Source organism: Vidua macroura, chromosome Z, assembly GCF_024509145.1.
Source record: "Vidua macroura isolate BioBank_ID:100142 chromosome Z, ASM2450914v1, whole genome shotgun sequence".
NCBI lineage: Eukaryota > Metazoa > Chordata > Aves > Passeriformes > Viduidae > Vidua > Vidua macroura.
Genome location: NC_071611.1, coordinates 62748914 through 62764869, shown reverse-complemented (window position 1 = coordinate 62764869; position 15956 = coordinate 62748914). Strand labels below are relative to the sequence as shown.

Here is a 15956-nt window from a genome sequence, read left to right as displayed (position 1 = left end):
ATCACTGAGTTTGGGTTAGTTGTTCCATAGCAACTTGCTAGCTGGGCAGCACAGTTGCTCAGAAATTGGCTGTTTTATTGACACATGATTTCTTTATTCAAATATTCAGTGATTATCACTGTGTCAGTACCTTAGGTGGTTAATTAGCTGTCATCTACATCTACAGAAGCTGTAATCAGATCTTTGACTGCCCTGTGAAGTATTCCATTTCATTTCATACGAGCATATATGAGATGATGGGGTTTGAACCCTTATTTGTCACTGTCATGTTTTAGTCAATGGAGTTGAAAAACTCATGTTTTACTGCCTGTCTTCTGAAATAACTTACCAAGACAAAGCTTGCATCTTGTGACAGAAATATGTCAAGCCTTTAAAACAAGAATGGAAATTAAAATGGGTGGGCAGTGGTTCAGTTAGAACTGACTGTTCTTATATGGTTAAGCTGTTGAGTAACTTTATCTTGCTAAAGTGTAGCAAAGCCAACACCATTCTGTTTCTTCTGGTTTCAATGATGCAGTTACTTTACAGTTAAGAGTGGATATGTTTTGTAAGGAGCTAAATTAGAGATATGCAATAGTTTTCAAAGTCCTTTAAAAAGGTGCTGTGTCTTTGGTTTACATCTTAGGGTTCAAGATCAAGAGAAAGTTTAACAATGAAAATATCTGTGTGAATTATGCTACTAAAAGTCTTTCTGCAATTTTTTTTTGCTGCTCACAGCAGGTCCTCTGATACACAGACTTCCAAATGATAAGACTTTTTTTTTGTACAAATGTCCTATACTGCTAGCAGTCAAGATTTTTAATGACTAATAACAGTAGTTTTATAACACTGCTTGCATCTTCAACAGCAGTGAAAACAATTATCTCATTTATTTTAAAACAGTCTGTACTGAATAAAAGACATGTAAACTGATTCTAAAGCTGTGTTTCCATGAATGTGAGGATCCTAAGTATAAGGAACATGAGGTTAAAAGATAATTTCACTTTATAGCTTAGCAGTTTAATTTAACCAATGTCATTGTCCTTTTCTGGCTGCTCCCTATGCTAGATGAAATAAATTGAAATATGCTTGTTAGAAATTGAATACTTCAACTTACTCATAGTAATCTTAGACAATAGAAAATGATATATGGAGGGGGAAACCCTTCTTCTGATACTGTACGTTTCAAAATAATGTTGTGTGACATTGTATGATAGTATGATAGTGCTTACACTATCAGTTCCATTACAGTACTTTTTAAATTGTTTGTCCATTGATGAAGCCACTTAAGAAGCATTCTCTTCAGATGATTAGGTTATTTGTAAAAACTATCATCAACTTAATAAATAAGAGCACCTAAGAGCTCTTACATGGAAATTGTCTCTCTGCAGTGCAGGTATTTACCAAATGTTTCTCCAGAAAAGCACTCCAGTGTGGACACAGATAATATAACACAACTTTGCTGTGGTTTGTTAAAGAACTGCAGGCACTCTCACCTGTAAGAAGGAGGTTATTTCAATCAAATAATTTTCATGTACATAATGGTATGCTAGGAGTACTAGCCACAAAAAATATGTGCCCACAAAGGCCCAGGGTACTACTTGTGTGATTAAAGATTTGTTTCTTGAAAAATCAGTCAATTCAAAAAAATAAAAGTACAAGCATAACTATCAGGTTTCTTTGCTACAGAGAAAGGTTATTTAGGTTACTTTTTTTCTTTGAGCTTTTACATTCCAGTCCATCCTTAGTAGTTTGGTGACTGGATTTTTTCTGTTTGTGTCTGAATAGTTCCACAGTTTCAAAAAAAAAAGTTGAGTCATCTGTGGACAAAAAAATTTATTAAATTTGCATGTCTATAGTATGTATATGTCAGTTGACATCGTCTGGTTTAGTGCCTCAATATATTCAAAGAAGGAGCTAATTTGCTACTCTGAACTTAAAAAAAATACATTTGCACTTAATGAAAAAATATTACTGGGCAAAAAGGAATCTAGCACTTTGTATGGCTTTAAAAAATTGTACTTTTAAGAAAATTAATTAAATACATTAAGTATATTCTTCACATCAAAATTACTTTTTTGATTGCAGTTTCTGAAACTTCAGGAAATTTCTTTTCTAAACCAGGAAATCAAAGACTCATTCTACCTACACTACTATGAAATCATAAAGTTTTTGATACCAGCCTAGGTGGTGAGAATAATTTTAATCATATTTAACAGAAGTCTTTTTTTTTAACTTAAAACACTTGCTTTCTAAACTCAGATAATACACTTTTTTTTTTTAAAGTAACTGTTGTGGTTTGACGTGGAAGTGATTTTTTTTTCAAGAAGTTGGGTCAAACCAGTCAGTGGTCAGGTTTGGATATTGGCACCTGGAGTGACCACTGAAAGTATGGACACGCCTCTGAGAACACAGGGGGTTAAAAGCAAGAACTCCCAGGAGAACTGTCTCTTTTGGTTCCGGTCGTCAGAGAGTGCAGACCTCCCCTGCCCGGCCTCGGGCTGGGTGGGGGAGGGGAAGCCACGCGGCCTTGTCCAGGTAGGCCGAGGGGGCTGAGGGTTTGGAACTGAGCCAGCTCCTGCAGACTGAAGGGTGGAGAGAAGCGGAGATGCCTTTGTTCCCCCACAGAGGGAAAGAGACAGAGAGCCTGATCGCACCTGGAAATTTGCCGGCAGAGGAGAAGGAGAAAGGGGGGGAATGATGCCTAGTGTGAGAGTCAAGAGTGTTAGGCAGAAATTTCAGCCGTCCAGGGAGTCTGAACTTTTAAACCTTTCCTAGGAAATGAGGGCTTTGTAAAATATTACTCCTCCTCAATTTGTAGTGGAAGAGAGACAGTCCGGGACCTGAGATGTTAAAAGAAGAAAATTTTAAGGGGGAGGAGTCAATGGAGTAGCTTTTGGCTAGACTTTTCTTGTTAGCCATAGACTGAATATGGCAATAGAGACTGCATTTTAGGGGGATGCAGTGGTGACCCAAGGAGACCTGCTTCAGCAACCACCAAGACAAGAATGACAAGAAAAGAAAAAAGCTGAGGAGGGAATGGTGATGCCCTCTGTCTTCAGGAAGAAGATGATCTCTGTTCTTGGACCCTTGGCCCCAAGAGAAAATGAGGGAGACTGTAGTCCCAAAATGAAAAGCTGAACTGTTGTCTCTTTTAGTCCATGGCAAAAGCATCCTTAAAGGAGCCCTATGGGCAGTCAGTCCCATATACACAGGAGGTGGCAACTGTGTTATTGTGAGGGGGGGGGGGGGTCTATGGTGCAAGAGAGACTTCTCTCTCCCTTGATAGACTCAGTATTAATTATCTGAAAGGCAGTAATTTGATCAGGAATCCCGGGTGATGTTTCATAGTAGTTATTTTAGAAATTGAGAAGAAGTGGGGTGTTTTAGAGGGTCTTCATCCTAGATTTAGTGTGTCTGTCTTCTGTAATAGCAGTTTAATAAAGTTTTTTTCCCTTTGTTATTAAGCTTAGGCCTGCTCTGCTCTGTTCCTGATAACATCTCACAGCATTTATTCAAGAAAGTGTATTTTCATGAAGGCGCTAGCATTGCACCAGTATCAAACCATAACAGTAACAAATTCCTAAATATCTAATTCATGTAATTCATGTAAAGGAGTAAGTAACTATAATTAACTATGTTCCTCTCCTACTGAGTGTTGACAAAATTCTTAGCAAGATGCAGTAGTGGTTTTGAAAACCTGTTTACCTACAATGTTCTGTATGCTGTAAATAAACAGGATGAAAATATGTTTATTCAATCAAAAACAGCTTTAGTCCTAATTAAATGTTTATTTTGGAAGGATAAAAGGATTAAATAAAATTAACATAGTCATCATGATTTATAATTGTGGGGAAGGTAAGGAGCAGGGCAGTGGCACTGAAATCTATCCATTTAATCCCCTTATCAGTGTTGGGTCCAATTACCAAAGTGTCTGGTCTTGAAAAGGCTGTAGTTTATTCATAGTTTATTCGCTTGCTCACAGATTAATTTGTCAAAGATAATTGTAAAAATTCACTCATAGTAGTAGTAGATTGGCACAGATTTAACAACAGTAGTGTCTTTTATATTGCATAATGCTGTAATCTGTTGGGGTGTGTTTGAGATACATCAGCACACCACAATAAGAGCCTTTGACAGGAGGAGCCAAGGTGTATGAAGAAAGTACTTTGTTTCATAGTCCTGAGAACAGGTTTCACAAACTAATCTTTTGTCAAGTTTGGAATTCATTGGATTTCATAGCTGGGCTATTAAACTGAGTTTTGCCAGGATCTAAATTCTCTTTTTCTAACTGAAACTGTATAAAATATTAAGCATTGCTTTTGAAAAAAATGTAGAAATGAAGTACCAAAAAGGTGTTTTTGTAGGAAAATAAATAGAGTTAGATTGTTTTGGATTTTTTTTTTTTGTTTTGTTTTGTTTTTACTTAAGTGTCCATGCAAGTAGAAGCAAAACAATTCTGGATGTTCAATTGTTCTCATGATCTTTGGAACTTAAATCACTGTAAAAACCTAATGAACACATCTGGTTTCATAAAAAGAGTTATGATTCTAGATGAATGTTAAGGAGTGGATCAGCTCCTTGAACACAAAGTCTGTTTTCTTTCAAATATTCTAATGGCAAAACAAGAAAGAAAAGATCTGCTTTCTCAGCACAACTGGCTCTGAAATGCTTTTCAACATTTTCTGTGATGTCAGTGGATCTTTAAGAAGTTATTAATATATCTGATGTTCTATTAAGCAACTGCTGATTGCTAAAGGAGCAAAATTACACATTCACCTTTGAATGCAGTAATTGATTCAGTTTATAGTCTCTGCTTTAGCTAATTAAGCACCAAGGACCAGATATTAGGTTGGCTGATGTCTTGTTCATTAACTACTTTATTAAAAAGAGTAAGATTGTTTGAAAGTGAAGCCATACATACTCTGGCTAAGGATGGGATAATCTGGCCTGAAGGAAAGTTTTTTTAGCTCTAGCTCAACAGTACTTAAATGTTAATTATTAATTCTGCAAATTCAGGTCTTATTTTTTGAGGGTAGCTTAATCTGTGAATAAGAAGGACTAGTGTTACCTTAATTTTAAGTAATTTTTCTTTTTTTAAATATGGCATATATAAAATACTATTGTCTCCAAATAATGAAGAAAAATTCTTGATTTTTCTTTTTTTTTTTTTAGCATAGAAAAGTGTCTTAAGGACCTGCAATCAGACGTAAATGGAATATGTACTGATGAAGTAGTACAAAGCACAGCTGACTGCATTCAGTGGCTAAATAACTGCAATTTTAGTTCTCTCAGACCTTCTTCTACAGACCATGGAGAGCTGCTGGAGTTCCTTAAGACCCTGGTAAAAATTGTTTATTAAAAACTTTAATGTTGGAAAGTTGACTATACAATTGGAAGTAGGGAGGTGGGTGGATGACTTCAATTAGTTTTCTCATTTTCAGCCTTGTGAGGAGAGTTCATAATCCATGTCTGCAGCAGGGTGTTTTGTTTCCTTTTGATCATGCCTCAAATAGACAAACTTGGAACAAAATCTTTTCACAGATGCTACCATATGTTCAGCACTGCTTGGATTACTTTATAAAATACATGTTGGTAAAAAAAACTTTGGAAGTTACTGTCTCCACTGAGGCTGTTAGTATTACTGAATGTTCTTCACTTCACTTATATCAGTATGAATTTAACTCATCTAATGTATGTTATTGTCCTTTATGCATTATTCAAGCATAAACTTCCTACCTGCTGTGTGGCCAAAGAGGTACGTGATAGATGCCCCATCCCTGGGAATGTTCAAGGCCAAGTTGTACTAGGCTCTGAGCAGCCTTATCTGGTTGAAGATGTCCCTGCTCATTGTTGGAGGATTGTACTAAAGGAGCTTTAAAAAAGTCCCTTCCAATCCAAATGATTATATGTTTCTGCATTCTCAATGATAAACATGGGAGCTACATTCTTTGTTCTATCAAGTTATACTAGATGCACCCAGAAATCAAATTTCACTTCAATGAATTACCATCATTTTAGAGAGTATTTTTATAAAAAAAAAAATTATTTAAAGTTTGCATTTGAATATACATGTGGAAATAGAAGTCTAGAAAATGGAATTGGCAAGATAATTGAAGGCTGTTTCCCTCAGTAAATGATGGTCTTCAAGTTTATATATAAACTTTCTATGTGTGCATTTGATATGATACTTATATATGAGATCAAAACACATAAACAGTGATTATTCTTTGTCACTTCTGTGTCACACTTCTGTGTCATGCTTTAGTTGCAGACCATGAACAACTTTAGGCTAAGATTAGCTGTAACAGAAGAGGAAAACTTTAGAGAAGTGGAGTGTTTTCTCTGGCTAGAGCACAAGCTTGATAAAATTAGCTCTTGTTTTTTTTTAACTCATAGAACTCTTGTTGCTCTTTCAGTCACCATTCATTCCGCTGTATATTGACCTGATATCAAATGATGAAATAACTTTTAGAGACACCAGGTCTTTAATGTTCATGTAGTGAAGAGTGATTTTGTTCTCTTCTGACAAAGTACGAATGTTGTTGTTAATAATCATCCCATTCAAGGATGTCAGAGTCTGCTACGTGTCATACTTGATCTAGATAAAATCACAGAATCCCAGAAAAAGCTGACTATGAAGTTCTTGCTTTCAGGAGTCTTTTGTTATTTCTCTTAGTCCACTTAGATCCTTGCTGCATTCCTTCAGAAGGTGGCATGGCACTGTGACTTACTTGTGTCCATTCCCTGCTTACTTCCTTCTTCAAGGTCTATTCAAGCCATATGCCTGAACACCAGGTGGCGGCATTTGTTTGGAAAACACTAAAATGTCCTCATCTTATACAAAATGTGCTTTCCAGCTCTCCAGCTTCCCGGGAGCTTACTAACTGCATGACAGTCTTGCCGTGAGCTGTAGTATCCAGTTAAGCCTTGAGAATGGCTCTGTGGCAGGCTGCTAAACAGACAGCAAAGTGAGAAGCCTGAAAATCTCAATTCTGCAGTTTATCACGAAAACAGTTTTGGAGCTCAGCAACTTTCCCATCACTATTTCCAGGCTCATGGCTTCTTAGGTAATCCAGCCTGTTGTGTAGATGGAATTACAGATGAAAAATGTATCTGTACTGTCTGTATCCGTAGTACTGACTGTAGTATGGTCTGTCTGTAAGAAGTCACATTCGGTTCCATAAACAGGTCTGCAGTAAACGATTTTCAATAATATTCAGCATTAATGAGATTATTATGATCTGACCTTTCTTAAATATATATCTCTATCCATTGAATTAATTAGATAATTTCTTCTTGAATGCTTTTAATTAAGTATATATAATTCATATTCAGTATCAGGAACCTTCTACTACTTCTTTCTACTTCAGGACAATATCCATATTCATTGTTATCATTTATTATGTGTATTTATTTTGCTAGGAATTTTGTTTATCTTTAACACTGCTGGGACAATTTAAAAACATTACGAAGTTCTTTTTGGGCTTTGCCTGAGGCTATATTTAGGTTTATTGTTATTATCACACATTTGTAAATTTTATGAAAATACTGAGAATTTCTTCATGAAGCCTGAAAATGGTTAATTATGTGAAATTTTGTCATTCTGTGTACTGTCTTTTAACTCAATATTTAAAAGCTGAATATATGCACTAACACATTGTCATTAAATTCTATTCCTGATAAAATAATGGCAGATTCTTTTTTTAATGAAGTCTTCATCTTACTGTACTTGTTTATTGGTGTGGTAGGTAGTTGTGCATATTACGCAGTAATCCAGTTGGTAAACTGTAACTAGATTTCTATATATTGTTGTTATGACTAACTTGCTGTGCTCAAAAGGGAACTTTTTATGCTTCTCCAAAACCTTTGGATACCAATTTGGATCTTTTTCTCTTGAATAGTGCTGGCATCATCTTTTGCAATATTTTTATAGGTTAATTTTTAAATTAAAAAGCATATATCAATATAGGCAGTGTGTGATGACACTTGATGACACTTTCAGAGCTTCAAAGTTCACTTCAGGTACTCTTTCTGGGTATCACTATCTCTAAAATAGCATCTGCAAGCTTCTATTTTTAATTCTGTAGTTTAAATTGTGAAGGGCTTAAACAGATCTTAGATATATAAAAATATTTCTGCTTTGCCTTAAAAAGCAGCAGTAGGGATTTGCTTGGAAGATCGTTTGGATTCAGCATTGAAGGCATCAGGTGCATGCACTGTTTTGACAGCTTCTCTTACTTTGTACATTTCAGAATGTAGTATTTGAGCATGATTCATAAAAAAAACCCCAACATTTAAAGTTCAGAAGTCTACTTGTCAAGAGACAACCTTTCAACAGAGTGGTTACTAATCAGGGTTTCAGTTTACACTTTGAAACACATTTTTCTTTGGGGCCAATAAACTTTATAGAATAGTTCAGCAGAGAATAAAAGAAAATTGGATTGGTATTATGCATTTTGATACATATCATTTAAGATTTGAACCAGTTGCACATATTTTTATTACATGCACATGCTTTTGTGGAATGATATTCAACTGATAAATTCCTTTATTATTCTGTCTTCCACATCTTTCTTGCTTGTAAGTAAGAAGAATTAGTAAGAATTATTTTGATATAGAGATCTAAAATGGAAGAAAATAAGTAGTCTGTTATTTTTAAGACTTTCTTTATAAGAGGCAATCATGCTCCCAGTCTGTTATTCAGAATTAGATACTGTAGTGAAAGTGGGAGTTTTTTTTTCAAGAAACTTTGGTCAGAGTAGAGGGCAAGAATATTAACCCTCTAAGGTATGTAACTGGTTTGAAACATCCAGAACAAAGAATAGAGTTCTGAATTTAAAATTTTTTTTAAAAATTGATAAAATCTTGCTACAGGGGAAAGATTTAGTATTTGGCATTCCAAAATGGTTATATTTATGTAATACCATACTCAAACTTGAATAATTTACCTCTGCTTCAAAATGGGAACAGAAATAAATATAATTTCTTCAAATACTGTATGTTAAATAAATCAGCAATGCAAAGGTTTCTTTACCAGCCTTGCTTTATAGGATGGAGTATGATTTGCAGACTGTGCTGACTTCTAGTGCTTCTAGTACAGGGCAATGTTTTGGATTTATGCTGAACACAGCACAATATAGAGGTTTTTCTATTATTATCAAGCAGGGCTAACACAGAGCCTTACTGCTGTTCATACTGTGACACTGGTGAGGAAGATGGTGGTGCATGGGAAGGTGGGAGGAGACACAGCCAGGACAGGTGACTTGAACTGACCAAAGAGATATTCCAGTCCATGTGGCATGAGGCTCCCTATATAAAATATGGGGAAGAAAGAAAACAGGTATGTCTGAAGTGATGACCTGGTGATGAGTGATGCTGTCCTGGAGATGGCTGAACACCTGCCTGCCATTGGAAGCAGTGAATTATTTCCTTGTTTCGCTTTGCTTGTGTGCACAGCTTTTGCTTTACCTGTTAATCTGTCTGTCTCTCAGCCCATGAGTTTTGTGGCTTTTACCCTTCCAATTCTCTCCTCAGTCCTGCTGGTACAGGAGTGAGCAAGTGGCTGCCTGGGGCTTGGTTGCTGGCTGGGTTGAAACTATGACAGAGACCCATAAAAAGGACATGACTGGAATGAACCCCCTGAGGTGGTTTGCCACAATGCTTTTCTTTGTTGAAGAGAAGCAATGGGAGATGAAGGAGTAAGTGAGAGGGCTTCTAGATACTGATACACTTAAGGCTTTCCTACTGAAACTAAGAAAATCAAGAATACCACCAATTCCACTCACTTTTCTTGTGATGGTAGTATTGAGCTGTGACAAGAGGAGCTGCCATTTGCTGCATGACCTCTTGAAGCTGAAGCGCTCTGCGGTCAGAGATCCTAGCCCTGGTCTGAGAGAGAGCTCTTCAGATTTGAATGAAGAAGGAGCAGCAGCCATGTGATTTCACTTGCTTTGTTAACTGGTTGCCTTCTCCAACCCATATAGCATAGATGTATATGGAGGTCACTAAAATAGCAGTCTGCATCTTGGTTTGATGGATTACATAGCTTCTTATTCTTCTGTCCTGTGTCATCTAAGGCTCTTTAGTTCTTGACAAGTTTTCAATTTTAGTTCTTTAAGGAAGTCTTGGGAAGACTTTTTTATACTTAAAATTATCTTTTTAATGATTGCCTGCTGAGCCATAGAAAGTGACTATTTTATAAATCATTGCTTGGTTTTATGAGAAAAACATGTCATTATCTGTGTAAATCTTAAGTAATTTTTTCATACAGTTTTCTTTAAAAGATGCTGTGACAACAAAAAGGCTGCCAAGGGTTTCCTTTGAACTGTGGTCTAGAATAGATGGAGAAAAGAGCTTGGGGATATAAGAAAGATGAGAGTGAGTTATTGGCAGAGGTAGACAGAAAGATTAATTTGCGTATAAATCCTGTTTTCCATGGATTTTATAATTTCTGTTGCTTACATACCTTACTTGCTGTTAAGATAATTAGCCTAGGAAACAGTTTTTAGTCTAATATGAAGCTGTTCATTTAATGAACTGAAATTAACAAGTTTCTAAAATACTGTCTGATTTACCTTTGCTAGCAAAGCTTGTTGAAGAATGAGAAGAACCAAGAAGAAATGGTACTTCACTTCCTTCTGGATCTCTCTAGTCAGTGTGGTGTCTCATTTCCCTGTACTGCAAGCGGGACGTCTTTTGAGTTAACATCTTCGCTTCATACCATTCAGGATGATTCAGCTGTGGATATGAAATCTCTTTGGGACAATGTGAGATTACATCTTCGACAATTTTTAGTAAATAGACTTCAAAGTCAAGAAGAAACAAACACTAATGCTTTGCAACAACAAATGGAATTTAAAACTCAGTGTGTACAGCAGCTTTTGTTTCTTTATCCCAAATCAGAAGTCTTAATGAGGTATCAAAATATGCAGACTAAACTGGTTAGTGATCTTCTACAAAACTGTATTTTGTCTAGTTGTGGTGAAACAAATTTTGATAAGGTGGTTCATGGTTACCAAAATTCCATACCCAGATTGTGCACAATGATAAAAGAGGATTTGTATATACTAAGTGGAACTATTGGTCCATCTTCATCATTAAAGTTTATTAATGAAACTTACCTGGATACCATCACTGAAGAAATGACAGTTCTTCTTGAAAGACTTTGTGAGCTGCAGTTCAAAGAAAATGCTCTACACATAGTTAAAGCAAACAGGATTTCAAAGAAGCATAGAGGAAGAATACACACTGTGGGTTAGTAGTCTTATTTTATGTTATTTTCTGTGAAGAGAGATACCCAAAATTAGTAATTACAGCTTTATGTTTTAAACACATTACTGCAGTTGAACTCTAGACTGTGTCAGAATTGTGGTGCAAAAGTAAGAGAGAGTAACTCGTGTAATTAAACAAAATCCTATTATAATCCACTGGATAACACTGTCATGCCATAGTAATATTTTTTCAGTTTTATTCCAGCTACTGAAATATGTACTAGAATAAGAACTATTTAATCCAGATTTATATAAACACAAACTGTTAATTCTTCTACTCCCACTTTTTTTTTTAATTGTCAGACATTTAAAGGAGATTATAGGAAAGACTGTACAGCAACATATCCATAAAACAGATACGGATTCACACATCAGAGCTGACTCAAAAGATTACTGTGCAGATTCTAATTCTCAAATTAAGAAACAAACAGAAAACCCATTTATACTTTCTAGTCTTGTGGAAGTACAATAAGTTTGAGTTAATACTGCTTGGTCATTTTTTCTTGTTCCAAGAAATGTCAAGCAGAAAAGGAATCTCTTATTGATGTAATGTTTTCTTTATTTTCTTTTTGCAGTTTTTAAGTCTGACATGCTAATTTCCAAAGGGAAGTAACAATGCTTTGGAAAAAATAATACAGAATCAAAACTTCCATAACATAATTGCAAAATACAAATTACAATTGTATGTAATTGCTTGTTCAATGTGGTGTTTGGAGCACACCTCTGTGCAGGAGGTGTTTGTTTAAAGCATAGCTTTCCATAAAGGGATTTGAAGGCAGAAAATATTAAAAGTTTAGAATCATGTGAAAAATACAGAAACACAAGATCTTTGAATTATGCAGCATAAAGAAAGGATTAGTGAGGTTATGATTTGTCAGGTCTACACTGAAGAAAATTACATACTTCTGAGTTTTAATGTAAGCATATGTGTTAGTGTTAGTCAACTAAAACTTCCGGTGGAAGAAATGCAAAGATTATTTTCAACAGGAACTGAATTATGGAGGAATACTGGAACGTGTGAAAGACAAGAAAAAAGGCATGCAGACAATTAAGTAGAAAGGATGAGAAGTTCAGTGTATATATTAGTGAGATGCAGTGTTGGTGGGAAACAATGAAAAGAAGTAGTGTCAGAGTACTGTTGAAATATGAAATAACAAAAAATGTGTTTTTGAATTACATAGTGAGATATGAGTCAGTGAAAGGATTCACTGACAAAAAAAATTACCTGGAGTGAACAGAAGTTTGTAACTTATTTTTTCTTTCAGTCTCAAAACAGCTCATGAAGATGGAGAAGTTCAGTTATCTCCATTTTACATCTAAAATGTGGAGTTTAAAGTGATCACAAACATTTCTCTTTGAAAAGTCGTACTTTAACTCTGTATTACAAGACGGAAGAAAACAGTCATTCAATCTACTAATAGAGTACTTCCTCTGCCTACATTTTTTTTGCCACAGGATGTGACTTTACATGTTTCTGTGGCAGTGCATCTATCAGTACAGATTTCCAGTGCACATTTCTTTTGTATAGTCAAAAACACAGAGGAAGGTGAAAACAAACAAAGTAAATCTTAGGACTTGTTTGCTTTAAAACTTTAAAACATTTTCTGCAATTAATTAAAATATAATTTCTCTATTTCATAAATATTAGACCAGATTTTAATTTTTATTGAAAATTCATTAAATCTCAGATTTCAGATGCAACTGCTATCTCCTTATCACCCATAAAATGTGTTTGGAATTGCTATTCGTTAATTCAGTTTAATTCTCAGGGTTACTTTTTTCACAGGGGCTGTCATAGTCGTATCTTCATGTTATTTTACTTCGAGAAGTTAGTATGGTATTGATTTGCCTACTGCTTTTCTACTATTCCTACTAGTTTTCTGCAGAAAACTGCTTATACACACTTCAGCCAGGGAAACCATAAGGCACCAATAGTGAAATCAGAAATTGGGCTAAAACAAAATACGAGGTCAGAGTTGTGAAGTTTTGAGTGTGATTTCAGGTCTTTTTTCATTTTCTGGATGTGTCATAGCCTATTATTTGGTATTATTCATTAATTCAAGCAAAAATTATCCTTGTATCATAACTAAAACAGTTATTACTGAGTAACCTATTTATATACAAGGTTGTATGTGAAGGGTCTTTTTTGGAAAGAGATTTCTTTCCTATAAATGTATGAATACACTACATTTGTACCCCACTAAGTAATATAAAGGCATTTTTTCCCTTTAGAATTAAAATGTTCACAAGGCAGTTCACAGTGAAACAATTATTTGGGAAATATTTTAAGAGGTTTGTAACAGTGGACAAGTTCTTAATGTCAAATGACTTTTCCTTCTTGGAACTCTTAAATTGTGGTACTTTGTTGCCCTCCCACCAATTAGAGTGGAAATTTATTTTTCCTAACCTAACATAGGTTAGGTTAAAAGACAGCTTTAATAGATTACCTTGACAGTGATACCTAGTTTGCCAAGTATTAAAAGAACCTTGTGCATAAATATAGAGGGAAGGACAGAAAGATAAGGTTTTTTTCTTAGCTGAAAGACAGATGTGTTTCTTATTTTTTGATGTATGTTGCCTCTGCCCTCTAGGAGCCTTCAAATCTAGGGCATTCATTTGGGACTATTAGTCCATCCTCAGGGTAATGTGGTTTTTATTTGATATTTGTTGTGGTTTTTTTCATAAGAACTGCTGTAATTGATCCTGCTATGCAGCATATGAAAAAAATAACAGAAAATAATAAAGCAGTGCCAGAACCTCAGAAAACTTTCTATAGACAACCCATTTCTTTTGGGAAAATAGATGTAGTCTATAACAAGCTTTAACAGAGTTATCTTTAAAATATTCCATATATATAATAATCTATTTGTGCACTAAGGAAATAATGGTTTTCTTTTCATTCTGTACTAGATCAGTTATTCGTGCACTATACTGTACTATAGAGAAGTACTATAAAGAGATTGTTTCCATTTATCAGTACCTAGGAGGTGTGTGGCTTGACAGAGAAGCTGTCAAAATGGCATGTGAAAAGAGGCAAATTTTGGAACTCAACATCTTTAGTTGCCAGCTCTAGTGGAGGCAGGTGGTTTTATCTTACAGCTTGATCCTCTTACCTGTTAGCTTTGTGCCTCTTATTACCTTTAACAGTGCAGGATTCGGCCAATAGTATTTGGGCTGTTACTGTGCAAGGTTTTTATATAATATTAATTATAATTTCTCGGTGTACTCTCAGAACATAGTGTTTCCAGCTTGCTAGAAAAATGTGCAAGGAATATTTCCTAACCACTCCCTCAAGTTATTTTGGTTATTAATGGGATTTTTTGTTTCAAATTTTCTATTGTATTAATCATTTGCATCTTTCTAAAGTTTATGTAATATTGTGGTATTTAAAAGTATATGAAAAATATCTGTTGACAATACTTGGCATGGAAAGAATCTCAGCTGGTTTTCAGGTTATCTCTTATGATTTTTTGCTTCAATTTCCAATGTGGTATTTCTCAGAAATTATTTGCTGTAAGTCTGTATATTGTAATTTTACCTTTTGAACCTTTTTTGTGTTCCTTTGTTTACAAAAATATTAAGCTGGTTTAATCAGGCATGACTAACTTGTATTAATTTGTCATCTGTTAGATAAGGAAACAGCTACTCTTACAGATGATAAGACATCTGCCAGAGAAATTTAAACCCCATGGAATTATGAACAGTTGATGTATTAGTGGAGGGTTTTCTTTGGCTTTATTGATACAGTTTTTGTATATAAACGAGAGTATAAATACTTACGTAGACTAATTAGCTGTTTTTTTCTAATTTCCTGTGGTTAAAATGAAACAGAGATCAGAGCTTTAAGTTTTAATTTTTCTGACATATTTAAATTGATTGGTTTAATATTTTAAATGCCACAAACTTTCCAGAGACCCTTAAACATTTAAAATCATAACTGAACTTTGTTTTTAAAATCTGAGGCAATAGATATTGTCTTCCTAAATATCAGTAGTTCATAATTTTTAAGAAAAATATTATTGCAAAGTGGAGGTAAACTAAAGTGATACAGATTTAACTAAGCACATCTTAGGTAGAAAATAATTACAATACCTTCAGAGATATAGTATAATATTAATGAATGTTTTACACTTTTATCTCATTATATATCCTTTTAGATGTCCAGCCGGCTTCCTTTCTCTTTTCTTTCTCCAGAATATAACTGGCGTCCATTCTATTATAAAGATACATTCAAATGCAAACTTATTATATTTTGAATCTATTATCTTTAAATGTTCATGAGTTCCTACAGAATATATTGTGTTTGTGAAACACCTAAAATGAATATGGCATATAGCTAATCTTGAACAGGAGGACTCACTACCATTTACAGGAGCTGCATTTGTGCAGTGGAGTTGAGAGCAAGAAGAGAAACAGGCTCTGGAGTAACTTGTTGAAGTGAAGACAACTTTGAAATGTTAAATTAAAGTACTTGGTATGAAAAACGTCTTTTGAGCTCACTTATATATTCCCAGCAATTTGCCGAAGAGCTAACTTGAGATACGAGTTTTGGATTTTGCACATTTAACTTAAATGTGATTTCTCTACTATGTTGATGTGCATATCCCCTCATTTATAATTTCCTCTTTTTGAAATTAAGAGCTTTAGTTTCAGATTTACTTTTATTCTTCTGTATAATTTGCATTCACTTGGTTTGCAATCTCA

The 15956-nt window shown here is 34.7% G+C and overlaps 1 protein-coding gene across 5 annotated transcripts in view; it reads left to right on the top strand.

Moving 5' to 3' along the window:
* The window catches only part of KIAA0825 (KIAA0825 ortholog), a 248950-nt gene that overhangs the window by 40621 nt on the left and 192373 nt on the right, over positions 1 to 15956 (top strand). For 4 of the 5 annotated variants that reach the window (XM_054003603.1, XM_054003606.1, XM_054003604.1 and 1 more), the window contains exons 3-4: positions 5155 to 5323; positions 10566 to 11235. In XM_054003603.1, coding sequence (XP_053859578.1) covers positions 5155 to 5323; positions 10566 to 11235 — 839 coding nt within the window. Of the gene's footprint in view, positions 1 to 5154; positions 5324 to 9249; positions 9323 to 10565; positions 11236 to 15956 lie in introns of those variants that run through there. The other variant, XM_054003607.1, reaches the window with a different exon arrangement.